At 50.7% G+C, this 15,210-nt stretch overlaps 1 protein-coding gene and 1 long non-coding RNA gene across 4 annotated transcripts in view; one reads left to right on the forward strand and one right to left on the reverse strand.

The window, feature by feature from the left end:
* The window catches only part of LOC310650511 (unconventional myosin-Ig-like), a 33,695-nt gene that overhangs the window by 1,589 nt on the left and 16,896 nt on the right, over nucleotides 1-15,210 (forward strand). For 2 of the 3 annotated variants that reach the window (XR_014494388.1, XM_083380071.1), the window contains exons 1-8: nucleotides 3,319-4,447; nucleotides 7,187-7,280; nucleotides 8,913-9,078; nucleotides 10,068-10,121; nucleotides 10,241-10,339; nucleotides 10,631-10,747; nucleotides 11,480-11,686; nucleotides 14,392-14,537. Coding sequence is in view for 2 of the 3 variants with exons in the window: in XM_083380071.1 (XP_083236197.1) it covers nucleotides 3,514-4,447; nucleotides 7,187-7,280; nucleotides 8,913-9,078; nucleotides 10,068-10,121; nucleotides 10,241-10,339; nucleotides 10,631-10,747; nucleotides 11,480-11,686; nucleotides 14,392-14,537 (1,817 nt within the window). In the remaining variant the exon portion in view is untranslated. Of the gene's footprint in view, nucleotides 1-3,318; nucleotides 4,448-7,186; nucleotides 7,281-8,912; nucleotides 9,079-10,067; nucleotides 10,122-10,240; nucleotides 10,340-10,630; nucleotides 10,748-11,479; nucleotides 11,687-14,391; nucleotides 14,538-15,210 lie in introns of those variants that run through there. The other variant, XM_083380072.1, reaches the window with a different exon arrangement.
* Nucleotides 13,337-14,178, reverse strand: LOC310650516. Its single transcript, XR_014494394.1, has 2 exons — nucleotides 14,096-14,178; nucleotides 13,337-13,628 (listed from the first exon to the last, which is right to left on the reverse strand). It is a non-coding gene; the product is annotated as an uncharacterized lncRNA (long non-coding RNA).

The raw sequence follows: 15,210 nt of genomic DNA on the forward strand, positions 1-15,210 counted from the left end.
GGTTGCTAAGCGGCCACGTTTTCGTTCTGTGACCTTGGGGGCTTCCAATCCCAGAATCCCCCAGTCGGCATGCTTTAAGAGGGGAGGACTTCCACTCCCAGAATCCCCCAGCCGGCATGCTTTAAGAGGGGAGGACTTCCACTCCTAGAATCCCCCAGCCGGCCTGCTTTAAGAGGGCTGGATTTCCATTCCCAGAATCCCCCAGACGGCCTGCTTTAAGAGGGGAGGACTTCCACTCCCAGAATCCCCCAGACGGCATGCTTTAAGAGGGGAGGACTTCCACTCCCAGAATCCCCCATCCGGCCTGCTTTAAGAGGGCTGGATTTCCATTCCCAGAATCCCCCAGCCGGCCTGCTTTAAGAGGGGAGGACTTCCACTCCCAGAATCCCCCAGCCAGCATGCTTTAAGAGGGGAGGACTTCCACTCCCAGAATCCCTAGCCAGCATGCTTTAAGAGGGGAGGACTTCCACTCCCAGAATCCCCCAGCCAGCATGCTTTAAGAGGGGAGGACTTCCACTCCCAGAATCCCTAGCCAGCATGCTTTAAGAGGGTTGAACTTCCACTCCCAGAATCCCCTAGCCGGCCTGCTTTAAGAGGGGAGGACTTCCACTCCCAGAATCCCCCAGCCGGCCTGCTTTAAGAGGGCTGAACTTCCACTCCCAGAATCCCCCAGCCTGCATGCTTTAATAGGGGAGGACTTCCACTCCCAGAATCCCCCAGCCAGCATGCTTTAAGAGGGGAGGACTTCCACTCCCAGAATCCCCCAGCCGGCCTGCTTTAAGAGGGGAGGACTTCCACTCCCAGAATCCCCCATCCGGCCTGCTTTAAGAGGGCTGGATTTCCATTCCCAGAATCCCCCAGCCGGCCTGCTTTAAGAGGGGAGGACTTCCACTCCCAGAATCCCCCAGCCAGCATGCTTTAAGAGGGGAGGACTTCCACTCCCAGAATCCCCCAGCCGGCCTGCTTTAAGAGGGTGGACTTCCACTCCCAGAATCCCCCAGACGGCATGCTTTAAGAGGGGAGGACTTCCACTCCCAGAATCCCCCAGCCAGCATGCTTTAAGAGGGGAGGACTTCCACTCCCAGAATCCCCAGCCAGCATGCTTTAAGAGGGCTGAACTTCCACTCCCAGAATCCCCCAGCTGGCCTGCTTTAAGAGGGGGGGGACTTCCACTCCCAGAATCCCCCAGCCGGCATCCTTTAAGGGGAGGACTTCCACTCCCACAATCCCCCATCCGGCCTGCTTTAAGAGGGCTGGATTTCCATTCCCAGAATCCCCCAGCCGGCCTGCTTTAAGAGGGGAGGACTTCCACTCCCAGAATCCCCCAGCCAGCATGCTTTAAGAGGGGAGGACTTCCACTCCCAGAATCCCCCAGCCGGCCTGCTTTAAGAGGGGAGGACTTCCACTCCCAGAATCCCCCAGCCGGCCTGCTTTAAGAGGGGGAGGACTTCCACTCCCAGAATTCCTCCGTCAAGGTGTGTGCACTTCATGCAGGCCGGGGAATTCTGGGAGGTGAAGTCCACCCAACCCCTAAAGGGCTCTCTTTGAGAACAGAGCCCAGATCTGGCAAAAACCCCACCACCACCCCTTTTCGAACAAACCAGGTTTATTCCAAGCTGGAAGGCGTGGCGAAGTCCCGTCCTTTGAGACAGGAAGTGGTGGTTATCATGGTTGAGGAAGCCGAGAGCGGAGGCCGGATCGAAATGACTCAAGGCCCCGGCGCGTTTTGAAAGCCGGAAAGCCGCCACTCGCACCCGAAGCCCCGGCTATCCTGGCTTCCGCTTTGCGTCTTGATTTTGATTTCTTTCCTTCTGCAATTTGGACACCTTCCACCGTCTCCTCCCCTCCCCGTACGGGCACAGCCGGTCCTCGAGTTACGACGGTCCGTTGAGCGACCGATGTCGCGACGGCACCTGGGGGGAAAAAAAAAAAAAAGCCGACTCGGGATGGTGGTTTTGTTTTTTTTTCCTCACACTTACGACCTTCTGCATTGGCCACCGACTCGTATTTATGACCGCGATTTCCCCCTTTTGGCGGCCTTCGGACCGGCAGGACGGCCGAGTCTCTTACAACGACCAAGCGGCTAACTTACGAACTTAGCCACCGGGGCAAGGGACGGTCGTAAAACGGGGCCGAGCCCGCCTCGCGAGTGTCTCGCTTAACGACGGACAGAGATTCGGGGGGCCGGGGGAACTGCCTGCCACCAGAGGTTGCGGGAAATCCATCCCCGGAGGATTGGAAGGAGGGACTGGACGGTCGCTTTGCTCGGACGTGGTATATGGGGGATCTCCTGCTCGAGCAGCGGGCTGGACTAGATGACCTCCCGAAGTCCCTTCCGGGCCCTAGGATTCTAGAAGGCGGGAGAAAGAGACAGAAGTGTGGAAGGAAGGGAGGGAGGGAAGAAGGAAGGAAGGATGGAGAAAGGCAAGAAAGGAGGAGAGGGAGGGAGAAAGGAAAGAGTGAGATGGAGTGGAAAGGAGGAAGGAAGGAAGGAAGGAAGGAAGGAAGGAAGGAAGGAAGGAAGGAAGGAAGGAAGGAAGGAAGGAAGGAAGGAAGGAAGGAAGGAAGGAAGGAAGGTGAGAAGGGGTGGGAGGGAGGGAGGAAGGAAGGAAAGAAGGAGAAAGTCAAGAAAGAAAGGGAGGAAGGAAGGAAAGGGAAGGAAGGAAGGAAGGAAGGAAGGAAGGAAGGAAGGAAGGAAGGAAGGAAGGAAGGAAGGAAGGAAGGAAGGTGAGAAGGGGTGGGAGGGAGGGAGGAAGGAAGGAAAGAAGGAGAAAGTCAAGAAAGAAAGGGAGGAAGGAAAGGAAGGAAGGAAGGAAGGAAGGAAGGAAGGAAGGAAGGAAGGAAGGAAGGAAGGTGAGAAGGGGTGGGAGGGAGGGAGGAAGGAAGGAAAGAAGGAGAAAGTCAAGAAAGAGAGGGAGGAAGGAAGGAAAGGAAGGAAGGAAGGAAGGAAGGAAGGAAGGAAGGAAGGAAGGTGAGAAGGGGTGGGAGGGAGGGAGGAAAGAAGGAAAGAAGGAGAAAGTCAAGAAAGAAGGAGGGAGGAAGTGAGGAAGGAAGGAAGGAAAGGCAAGAAAGAAAAGGAAGGAAGGAAGGAAGGAAGGAAGGAAGGAAGGAAGGAAGGAAGGAAGGAAGGAAGGAAAGTATGAAGAGGTGGGAGGGAGGAAGGAAGGAAGGAGAAAAGCAAAAAAGGAGGGAGGGAAGGAAGTGTGAAGGGGGGAGGGAGGAAGGAAGGAAAGAGAAAGGCAAGAGGAGAAGGAGGGAAGGAGGAAGGGAGGGAGGAAGGAAGGAAACAGTGAGATGGGGTTGGAAGGAAGGAAGGAAGGAAGGAGAAAGGCAAGAAAGAAGGGAGGGAAGGAAGGAAGAAACAGTACGAAGAGGGGGGAGAAGGGAAGGAAAGAAGGAAGGAGGAAGGAAGGAAGGAGAAAGGCAAGAAAGGAGGAAGGAAGGAAACAGTGCGAAGGGGTGGAAGGGAGGAAGGAAGGAAGGGAGGAAGGAAGGCAAGAAAGAAAGGGAGGGATGGAAGGAAGAAACAGGACGAAGAGGTGGGAGAAGGGAAGGAAAGAAGGAAGGAAGGAAGGAAGGAAGGAAGGAAGGAAGGAAGGAAGGAAGGAGGGAAGGAAGGAAGGAAGGAAGGAAGGAAGGAAGGAAGGAAGGGAGGAAGGAAGGAAGGAAGGAAGGAAGGAAGGAAGGAAGGAAAGAAGGAAGGAAGGAAGGAGAAAGGCAAGAAAGGGAGGGAAGGAAGGAAGAAACAGGACGAAGAGGTGGGAGAAGGGAAGGAAAGAAGGAAGGAGGAAGGAAGGAAGGAGAAAGGCAAGAAAGGAGGAAGGAGGGAAGGAAGGAAGGGGGTCCCCCTATCCCCCAAAGCCCCAGAGGCCAGGAGATGAAACGACGGATGGAAACCCAACCGGGCAGAGAAGCAACCTGGACCTAAGGAGAAACTTCCGAACCGGGAGGACGAACGGCCGGCGGAACGGCCCGCCACCGGACGGGACGGCGGCTGGGCCCATCCCTTGGAGGCCTTGGCAGAAAAGATGGTCCAGCCCCCAAAAAACTCCCCCCAACCGTTCGAAACGTTGGTCCCCGAGGGGGAGGGGGCCGGGCCTTTTGGGGTTCCCTCCCCACCCCACCCCACCAACCCTAACCCCAACCCACCCCCCTTCCGATCCTTCAACTCCGACGGTCCCCACGTTCTGGAGATGTTCCCTCAACCCCCACCCACCCCCGTCTCCTCGCCGAGCCAGGTTCGAGAAAGGACGCATCTACACCTACATCGGGGAAGTGGTGGTCTCCGTCAACCCGTACAAAGTCCTCTCGCTCTACGGCAAGGAGATGATCGAGCATTACCGGGGCCGGGAACTCTACGAAAGGCCGCCTCACCTTTACGCCGTGGCCGACGCGGCCTACAAGGCCATGAAGAGGCGGGCCATGGACACCTGCATCGTCATCTCAGGTAGGCTTCCACCACCACCACCCCGTCTCCCCCCCCCCGGGGAACACCAGTTCGACCCCGTCCAAGAGAACCGGGTCGATCGGTCGAGACGGAGGGTTGGCTTGACGCCGATTCAGCCAGTAGCTAAGGTTTTGGCCCATTTCGGCGAACCGACTTAATGCACGCGGCTTCCAGAATTCCGGCCGAGGAATTGCGTGGATGCCACTTCCGGAAGTCTGTTCTAGGCCTCGGAGGCCTGGAGGAGGCCTTCCAGGCTTAGAACGGCGTGCCGGAAGTGCGTGGATGCCACTTCCAGACGTCTGTTTTAGGCCTCGGAGGCCTGGAGGAGGCCTTCCAGGCTTAGAACGGCCTGCCGGAAGTGCGTGGATGCCACTTCCAGACGTCTGTTCTAGGCCTCGGAGGCCTGGAGGAGGCCTTCCAGGCTTAGAACGGCCTGCCGGCAGTTCGTGGATGCCACTTCCAGAAGTCTGTTCTAGGCCTCGGAGGCCTGGAGGAGGCCTTCCAGGCTTAGAACGGCCTGCCGGAAGTGCGTGGATGCCACTTCCAGACGTCTGTTCTAGGCCTCGGAGGCCTGGAGGAGGCCTTTCAGGCTTAGAACGGCGTGCCAGAAGTGCGTGGATGCCACTTCCAGACGTCTGTTTTAGGCCTCGGAGGCCTGGAGGAGGCCTTCCAGGCTTAGAACGGCGTGCCGGAAGTGCGTGGATGCCACTTCCAGACGTCTGTTCTAGGCCTCGGAGGCCTGGAGGAGGCCTTCCAGGCTTAGAACGGCCTGCCGGAAGTGCGTGGATGCCACTTCCAGAAGTCTGTTCTAGGCCTCGGAGGCCTGGAGGAGGCCTTCCAGGCTTACAACGGCCTGCCGGAAGTGCGTGGATGCCACTTCCAGAAGTCTGTTCTAGGCCTCGGAGGCCTGGAGGAGGCCTTTCAGGCTTAGAACGGCCTGCCGAAAGTGCGTGGATGCCACTTCCAGAAGTCTGTTCTAGGCCTCGGAGGCCTGGAGGAGGCCTTCCAGGCTTAGAACGGCCTGCCGGAAGTGCGTGGATGCCACTTCCGGAAGTCTGTTCTAGGCCTCGGAGGCCTGGAGGAGGCCTTCCAGGCTTAGAACGGCCTGCCGGAAGTGCGTGGATGCCACTTCCGGAAGTCTGTTCTAGGCCTCGGAGGACTGGAGGAGGCCTTCCAGGCTTAGAACGGCCAGCCGGAAGTGCGTGGATGCCACTTCCAGAAGTCTGCTCTAGGCCTCGGAGGCCTGGAGGAGGCCTTCCAGGATTACAACGGCCTGCCAGAAGTGGGTGGATGCCACTTCCAGAAGTCTGTTCTAGGCCTCGGAGGCTTGGAGGAGGCCTTCCAGGCTTAGAACGGCCTTCCAGAAGTGCGTGGATGCCAGGCTTAGAACGGCCTGCCGGAAGTGTGTGGATGCCATTTCCAGAAGTCTGTTCTAGGCCTCGGAGGCCTGAAGGAGGCCTTCCAGGCTTACAACGGCCTGCCGAAAATGCGTGGATGCCACTTCCAGAAGTCTGTTCTAGGCCTCGGAGGCCTGGAGGAGGCCTTCCAGGCTTAGAACAGCCTGCCGGAAGTGCGGGGATGCCACTTGAGAAGTCTGTTCTAGGCCTCGGTGCTCACTGAGCTGGGTGGTTTCCTTGCAGACGTTTCAGGACCCAACTAAGGAATGTCATCAGGGCTAGAAGGGAGGAGGAGGAGGAGGAACACGAGGAGGAGGAGGAGGAGGTGGAGGAGGAGGAGGAGGAAGGACTGTGGGGTCCTTGGTGCCCTCTGAGCTGGGTGGTTTCCTTGCAGACATCTTGTGACCCAACTAGGGAACGTCATCAATCCCAATCACTGACGATGATTCATAATTGGGTAAAGAAAAGTTTACAAGTAACCAACAAGCTCAGAAAGCACCAAGAATCCCACAGTCCTACTACTACTACTACTACTACTGCTACTACTACTACTCTCCCTTCCAGCACTGATGATGTTACCTAGTTGGGTCATGAAACGTCTGCAGAAAAACCACCAAGCTCTGAGAGCACCGACGACCCCCCAGTCCTTCCTCCTCCTCCTCCTCCTCCTCCTCCTCCTCCTCCTCCTCCTCCTCCTCCTCCTCCTCCTCCTCTCCCTTCCAGCACTGATGATGTTACCTAGTTGGGTCATGAAACGTCTGCAGAAAAACCACCAAGCTCAGAGAGCACAATGGACCCCATAGTCTTCCTCCTCCTCCTCCTCCTCCTCCTCCTCCTCCTCCTCCTCCTCCTCCTCCTCACACTCATGAGGTTCCCTAGCTGGGTCGCGAAACGTCTCAAAGGAAACCCCCAAGCTCAGCGGCCACCCACGTCCCCATCATCCACCCATCAACCCCAAAACCCAGCTCCCTTACACACACTCCACAATGCTGGGAAGGGGGGGGGGAAGAAAGAGGAGGAGAGAACAACTGTGACAGAAGGTGGGTGGAGTTGTGATGGGGACACCCGGTGAGGTGAAGGAGCACGCTGGAGATCCGATTGTCCCGGACAAAGATCTCCCCGTGCGGCGGAGGGGAACTTGCATCCACGGGACGTCACGGTGTCGATCAAGACTCGCCAAGCGGGAGCCAAAGCAGAACACACAAATGTACAGACACGCAAACACGCAAGAGCACCCCCAACCCTCTTTTCTCACCGAGACTCGGACGTCCCGGTGGGTCAGCGATCGACTTCGGCGATCCAAAAAAAAACGGTCCCCGGCTTCTCTCTCGGTCTCGTTTAGGAGAGAGCGGCGCCGGCAAAACGGAAGCCAGCAAGTACATCATGCAGTACATCGCTGCCATCACCAATCCGAGCCAGCGGGCCGAAGTGGAAAGGTAAGCCAAGTCCCGAGAGTCCTCGACTCGCGACCGTTTCGTTGAGCGACCCTCCGAAGGAACAGCGGCGCCGAACAAAGGGCGTTAGGACCCGTTTCCACCCTTATGATCAAACTTCAGACGCTGGGCAACCAACTCGCATTTATGATGGTCGAAGCGTCCCGGGGACACATGGTCAGAATTCAGACACTCGGCCACCGACTCATATTTATGACGGTCGCAGCATCCCGGGGTCACATGATCCAAATTCAGACGCTCGGCAACTGACTCATATTTACGACGGTCGCAGTGTTAAGTGATCCCCTTTTGTGACCTTCTGACAAGCAAGGGGGAATTCAGCTTCACTTCACAACGCTGTGAAGTCTCCTTTAATAGCTGCAGGGATTCACTTAAGAAGGGTGGGAAGAGAAGTCGTAACACAGGGCAAAACTCACTTAACAAACGTCTCACTTTGCAATGAAATTTTGCAGCCCGCTGGGGTCGTAAGGCAAAGACTAACTGGATAGAATTAATAGCTATCCATCCATCTGTGTCTCAACTTTGGCAATTTTAAGACTGTGGACTTCGAATCCCAGAATCCCCCAACTGGCATCCTTTAAGAGGGGAGGACTTCAGCTCCCAGAATCCCCCAACCAGCATGCTTTAAGAACTGTAGACTTCAACACCCAGAATCCCCCAGCAGGCATGCTTTAAGAAGTGTACACTTCAACTCCCAGAATCCCCCAGCCGGCCTGCTTTAAGAGGGGAGGGCTTCCACTCCCAGAATCCCCCAACCGGCATCCTTTAAGAAGTGTAGACTTCAACTCCCAGAATCCCCCAGCCGGCCTGCTTTAAGAGGGGAGGATTTCAACTCCCAGAATCCCCCAGCCAGCCTGCTTTAAGAGGGGAGGGCTTCCACTCCCAGAATCCCCCAGCAGGCATGCTTTAAGAGGGGAGGACTTCCACTCCCAGAATCCCCCAGCCGGCCTGCTTTAAGAGGGGAGGATTTCAACTCCCAGAATCCCCCAGCCGGCCTGCTTTAAGAGAGGAGGACTTCCACTCCCAGAATCTCCCAGCCGGCCTGCTTTAAGAGGGGAGGGCTTCCACTCCCAGAATCCCCCAACCGGCATCCTTTAAGAATTGTAGACTTCAACTCCCAGAATCCCCCAGCAGGCATGCTTTAAGAGGGGAGGACTTCCACTCCCAGAATCCCCCAGCCGGCCTGCTTTAAGAGGGGAGGGCTTCCATTCCCAGAATCCCCCAGCCGGCATGCTTTAAGAGGGCTGGACTTCCAGTCCCAGAATCCCCCAGCAACAACGCTTTAGGAGGGGAGGACTTCCACTCCCAGAATCCCCCAGCCAGTCTCACAATTGCTCAGCTCACAAACCACCACACAAGGCCTGGGAATGCATGAAATAAAAGCGATATCTGATCCACCCACCCCTTTACATCTTCTTCCTAACAAGCCTGCGAGGTAGGCCGGGCAAAGAGAAAGGGGTTTGAAAAAGCCCGGGGGGGGGGGCTTCACTGAGGAGAGGGGGGGCAGGAAGAGCCCTAAGCCCTCACCCCCACCCCCCGTGAAGGCAACCTGCCCACCCACCCCCCCGCCCCAAGTCAGTCTCTTTTTTTTGCGTTTCTTCCACCTTTTTGCAGGGTCAAAAACGTCCTGCTCAAATCCAACGGCGTCCTGGAGGCCTTCGGCAACGCCAAGACCAGCCGCAACGACAATTCCAGCCGCTTCGGCAAATACATGGACATCAATTTTGACTTCAAGGGGGACCCCACCGGAGGACACATCAGCAACTACTTGTTGGAAAAGGTAAGGGTGTGTGTGTGTGTGTGTGTGTGTGTGTGTGTGCGTGTGCGTGTGTGTTAAAACGGGAGGTTTTTTTCGGGGGGTCAAGTCCAACACAGGGGGTCATCTAAATACCTGCATTTACGGAGGAGAAACGGGGACGTCTCACAATTAAGGACTCGCAATCGCTCGGTTTGTCGAGAAACTGAAGAACGGAGCCCAGGGGTTTTTTCAAACTGGACAGCTTCAAAAGGGGTGGACTTCAACTCCCAGAATCCCTCAGCCAGCATGCTTAAAGATGCGTGGATTCCAACTCCCAGAATCTCCCAGACAATATGCCTTAAGAAGGGAGGACTTCCACTCCCAGAATTACCCAGCCGGAAAGCTTTAAGAGGAGTGGACTTCAACTCCCAGAATCCCCCAGCCAGGCATGCTTAAAGACACGTGGATTCCAAGTCCCAGAATCTCCCAGACAATATGCCTCAAGAGGGGTGGACTTCAACTCCCAGAATCCCCCAGCAGGCACGCTTTAAGAGGAGAGGACTTCCACTCCCAGAATTCCCCAGCCAGCCTGCTTTAAGATGGGTGGACTACAACTCCCAGAATCCCCCAGCAGGCATGCTTTAAGAGGAGAGGACTTCCACTCCCAGAATCCCCCAGACAATATACCTTAAGAAGGGTGGACTTCAACTCCCAGAATTCCCAGCCAGCCTGCTTTAACATGGGTGAACTACGACTCCCAGAATACCCCAGCAGGCATGCTTTAAGAGGAGAGGACTTCCACTCCCAGAATCCCCCAGCTGACATGCTTTAAGAGGAGAGGACTTCCACTCTCAGAATCCCCCAGCCCGCATGCTTTACAAGAGGTGGACTTCAACTCCCAAATTAGACGCTCAGAAAGTGGTTCTCCTATCCAGGGGTTACTATAGCTGCTCCGTCTGGTAGGATGCCACCAAGCTATCTCTCCACCCAGGTCCTCCAGTTGACGTCCTCACGTTCTCCTTCTCTTGCAGTCGCGGGTCCTCGAGCAGCAACCTGGGGAGAGGAACTTCCATGCCTTCTATCAGGTGAGTTGACTTCCCCTCCTGGAGGACCCACGAATCAGCGTCGTCGTCCCTAAACGAATCATCGTACGTCGAAGACTATCAAATTATTATTTGATTTTGATTTTGTTTTCCTCCCCCAGTTGCTTCTCGGTGCCTCGGACGCTAAGCTGAAATCTCTCCACCTGGTTGGAGACCCAACGGCCTACAGGTTTACCAAGGAGGGCGATAGTAATGACAGGGTAAGTAAAACACAGTTTAATCTGGGGCAAGTTGTCCTTCCGGTCGTAAGAAGAAGCAGAGAAGCGTGGATTGTCCCAAAGTGAGTGGGGGAAACCAAAGAAAATCAAGTTTATTGGAAGATCTTATGAACAGGCAGATTGTGTACAGTTATTCCACGATCGAGCCCTAAGTGTAAAGTGGTTCATAAGTAGGGTGAAAATTCAAGCCCTCCCCCCTGATTAATTCTTGTTTTTATTTTACCCCTTGGGTTGTTCTCCATTGATTGGCCTTGCACCTTCTGCCCTCCCAAGTCTTTGGACAGTGAGAAAGCCAGCTATCAATCCGTCCTGGATGCCATGAAAGTGATCGGTTTTACTCCTGAAGAGATCGATTCCGTGCAAAAGATCCTGGCAGCCATTTTACACTTGGTAAATGACATTGTTTTGATATTTTACCGGCCCGCCCTTCAAGATGGGCTAGGGTCAATAAACCGACATCATGTGAATGAATGGAACATAACTTTCTGGTAATAAGGTTTAAAATTCCTTAACAGTCATCGCTTGGTGCCAAACTTGGGGTATGGTGTGTGTGTGTGTGTGTGTGTGTGTGTGTGTGATCAAAAACGTCCCAACAGAACTACTTCAAAAGTTCTTGGGTGCGGTCTAACGGTGTGCGGGCGAGCATTGTCGCGAACCGATGCCACACCAGAAGTTGGCATGTCCCAACGCTTGTGATGGATGGCTCGTCTGCTTTTTCATAACGTTTCAAAGTAGACTTCCGAAGTGAGGGTCGAACCAGACTCCATACACTTCGCTAGCCGTACTCCTTTGGCATCATCACATTTGGCGGGAAGTGGTGACATAGAAAAATCCCAGCAAATGTGAAAGACGCCAAAGGAGTACGGCTAGCGAAGTTTACGGAGTCTGATTCGACCCTCACTTTGGAAGTCTACTGTGAAACCTTACGAAAAAGCAGACGAGCCGTCCATCACAAGCGTCCGGGCGTGCTGACTTCCGGTGTGGCGTCGGTTCTCGGCAGCGCTCGCCCGCACACCGCAAGACGCCCCCAAGAACTTTGAAAGCCGCTCCATTGGGATGTTTTGGATCAAGGACGACCCGTCTTTGACATCTGATGGATCCTTGTGACCACTGACTTTTCAGGGCAACGTGAATTTCACCTGCTCCGGCGACGAGGTGGCCGTTGAGGACCCACAAATGGCCTCCTACCTTGCGGAGTTGACTTCGACCGAGATGGAGAGCCTCCTCAGCACGCTCCTAAACAGGACGGTGGCTACGGGCGGTGGCGAGGTGATCCAAAAAGGCCACAGTTACGCTGAGGCCAATTACGCACGAGATGCCTGCGCCAAGGTAACGCCGAGATTCGGCTAGATACAAAACCTTCCGTGGTCTGATGGGGGTTTCGGGTGGATGTTGACCTGGCGGCGCAACTGCCTTCTTCGGATCTTAGGCAGGAATGCTTGTTTTCCTCGGAATGTAAGAGAATGGACCTGGATATAGAGATCTCAGGAATAAACAGATATTTGGTTTGGTTTTTTAAAATTTCATTTTCATTTTATTTCCCTTTACACTATCTATCTATCTATCTATCTATCTATCTATCTATCTATCTATCTATCTATCTATCTATATTTTATTTTATTTATTTTATTTTATTTATTGTATTGTATTATTTGATTTTACTGTATTGTATTATTTTACTGCATTGTATTTATTTTATTTTATTTTATTATTGTATTGTATTTTATTGTTTTATTTTATTTCATTTTTGTTGTACTTGTTTTATTGATTTAAATTTCCTTTCCTTTTCCTCGACTGATTATTTTATGTCTTTGTTTTAATTTAATGTAATTTGTTTCATTTTTCTTTTCTTTTACTTGTTTTATTTAAATTTAATTTATTTTCATTTTCTTTATTATTTTCTTTATTTCTTTTATTTCATTTTCAATTTACTTTGCTGATCGTTTTATTCATTCATTTATTGAAGTTTTATTTCATTTTATTTTATTTCACTTTACACTATCTATCTATCTTTATTTTATTTTATTTCTTTTATTTTATTATTTTATTTTACTGTATTGTATTATTTTATTGTATTGTGTTATTTTATTTTATTGTATTTATTTTATTGTACTTTATTTTATTATTGTATTTTATTGTATTGTATTATTTTATTTTATTTTATTTCATTTTCGTTGTGCTTGTTTTATTTATTGATTTAAATTTCCTTTCCTTTTCCTCGACTTATTATTTTATGTCTTTAATTTAATTTAATTTTGTTTCATTTTTCTTTTCTTTTACTTGTTTTATTTAAATTTAATTGAATTTATTTTCATTTTCTTTATTATTTTCTTTATTTCTTTTATTTCATTTTCAATTTACTTTGCTGATCGTTTTATTCATTCATTTATTGAAGTTTTATTTCATTTCATTTTATTTCACTTTACATTTATCTATATTTTATTTATTTTATTTTATTTATTTTATTGTATTATTTTATTTTATTGTATTGTATTATATTATATTATTTTATTGTATTTATTTTATTTTATTATTGTATTGTATTTTATTGTTTTATTTTATTTCATTTTTGTTGTACTTGTTTTATTGATTTAAATTTCATTTCCTTTTCCTTGACTTATTCATTTTGCTTTTCTTTTACTTACTTGTTTTATTTAAATTTAATTGAATTTATTTTCGTTTTCTTTATTATTTTCTTTGTTTCTTTTATTTCATTTTCAATTTACTTTGCTGATCATCGTTTTATTCATTCATTTATTGAAGTTTTATTTCATTTCATTTTATTTCACTTTATTTATTCTTTCCTTTACCTTCATTTTCTTTTTATTTCCGTTTTCGTTTTAACTTATCATTTGGTTTCCTTATTCATTCGTCTGAATTTCATTTTATTTTCTTTTTCTTTACCTTGTTATTTCATGGATTTGTTTAATCTTCATTTCATGTCATGCCATTTTGCTTTTATTTTCCTTCGTTATGTCGTTTATTTTTTAATCTGGCTCTTTTTTCATCTTACTTCGTTTTGTTTCTTCTTTCATTTCTCTTTTTAATCTCTCTTCTTTTCATTTAATCTGACTTTATTTTATTATTTGACTTAATTTTTACCGTTATTTTATTTTATTCTTATTATTTTTTCCATATCCCTCCTTTTTAATCATGTTTATAAATGATTCAAGGTGGAAAACATATCTAAAGTTCCTTCCCCCTCTTATTTTCCTCACAACTCCCCTGTGAGGTAGGTTGGGCTGAGAGATGAGGACTTCCCCAAAGTCACCTAATTCGCTTCCGTGTCAGGTGGGATTAGAACTCACCGTCTCCTGGCGATTGGCCCAAAGTCACCCAGTTGGCTTTCATGCCTAAGGCGGGACTAGAACTCACCGTCTCCTGGCGATTGGCCCAAAGTCACCCAGTTGGCTTTCATGCCTAAGGCAGGACTAGAACTCACCATCTCCTGGCGATTGGCCCAAAGTCACCCAGTTGGCTTTCATGCCTAAGGCGGGACTAGAACTCATCGTCTCCTGGCGATTGGCACAAAGTCACCCAGCTGGCTTTCATGCCTAAGGCGGGACTAGAACTCACCGTCTCCTGGTGATTGGCCCAAAGCCACCCAGCTGGCTTTCATGCCTAAGGCGGGACTAGAACTCACCGTCTCCTGGCGATTAGCCCAAAGTCACCCAGCTGCCTTTCATGCCTAAGGCGGGACTAGAACTCACCGTCTCCTGGCAATTGGCCCAAAGTCACCCAGTTGGCTTTCATGCCTAAGGCGGGACTAGAACTCACTGTCTCCTGGCGATTGGCCCAAAGTCACCCAGCTGGCTTTCATGCCTAAGGTGGGACTAGAACTCACCGTCTCCCACTTTCTGGCCTGGTTCCTTCCTCACGGCACCAATCTAGCTCTGAAATGCCAACACTTCTGCTTCCTCGATCTGTGTGTTGACTCCGCTGCGTCTTAAACAGGCGACGTTGTACATCATTCAACTCGATTCCTCCCCAGTACGACGACCGGTCGGTTTTGTCCCCGTCTTTTGTCTACGCAGGCTATTTACGAGCGGCTGTTCTGTTGGATCGTCAACCGCATCAACGCCACCATCGAGGTCAAGAACTACGACCCGCGAGTCCACGGCAAAAATACGGTCATCGGGGTCTTGGACATTTATGGCTTTGAGATTTTCGACAACAACAGGTAGAAGACTGCAGGAGAATTCTCTGGATCAGGAGTCCTTGCTTAATGACCAGAATTGGGGTCGGAATTTTGGGTCGTCGGTCGCTGATAAATGGGCCATCGCTGGCCGACCTCAATTTTGGGACTGTGTTGTGATCCTTATAGCGAGTCCCCACGGTCGTTAAGTGAATGACGTGGCTGTTAAGCGAACCGCTCGGTTGTTACGTGAATCTGTTCTCTCCAAAATGACCGTTTTTTTGCTGGAAACTGCCCCAAAACTGGCAAAAATGGTTGCAAATCCCGGTCATGTAACCGTGGGAACCTGCAACCGGTGGTGAAATGAGCCATTGCCAACTGTACGGCACGGGATTGTGTAATGCTGTGGTGTCTTTACAGGACATCCTCGGCTCATGGCTGTTCCTTTAGTGACGGTGTGAAGTTATGACGGCACCGCAAAAAAATGGGCTTATGACCGTTTTTCACCCTTACAACAATTGATCACAATTCAGATGCTTGGCAACCGACTCATATTTATGACGGTTGCAGTGTCCCGGGGACATGCGACTCCCCTTTTGCGGCCTTTCCAACAAACCACATCAACGGGGAATGCCAGATTCATTTAACGACCATCTTACTAGGTTCACAATTGCAGCGATTCACGTAACAACTGGGGCCAGAACGATCGTCAAACGGG

Source organism: Vipera ursinii, assembly GCF_947247035.1.
Source record: "Vipera ursinii genome assembly, contig: SUPER_Z_unloc_3, whole genome shotgun sequence".
NCBI lineage: Eukaryota > Metazoa > Chordata > Lepidosauria > Squamata > Viperidae > Vipera > Vipera ursinii.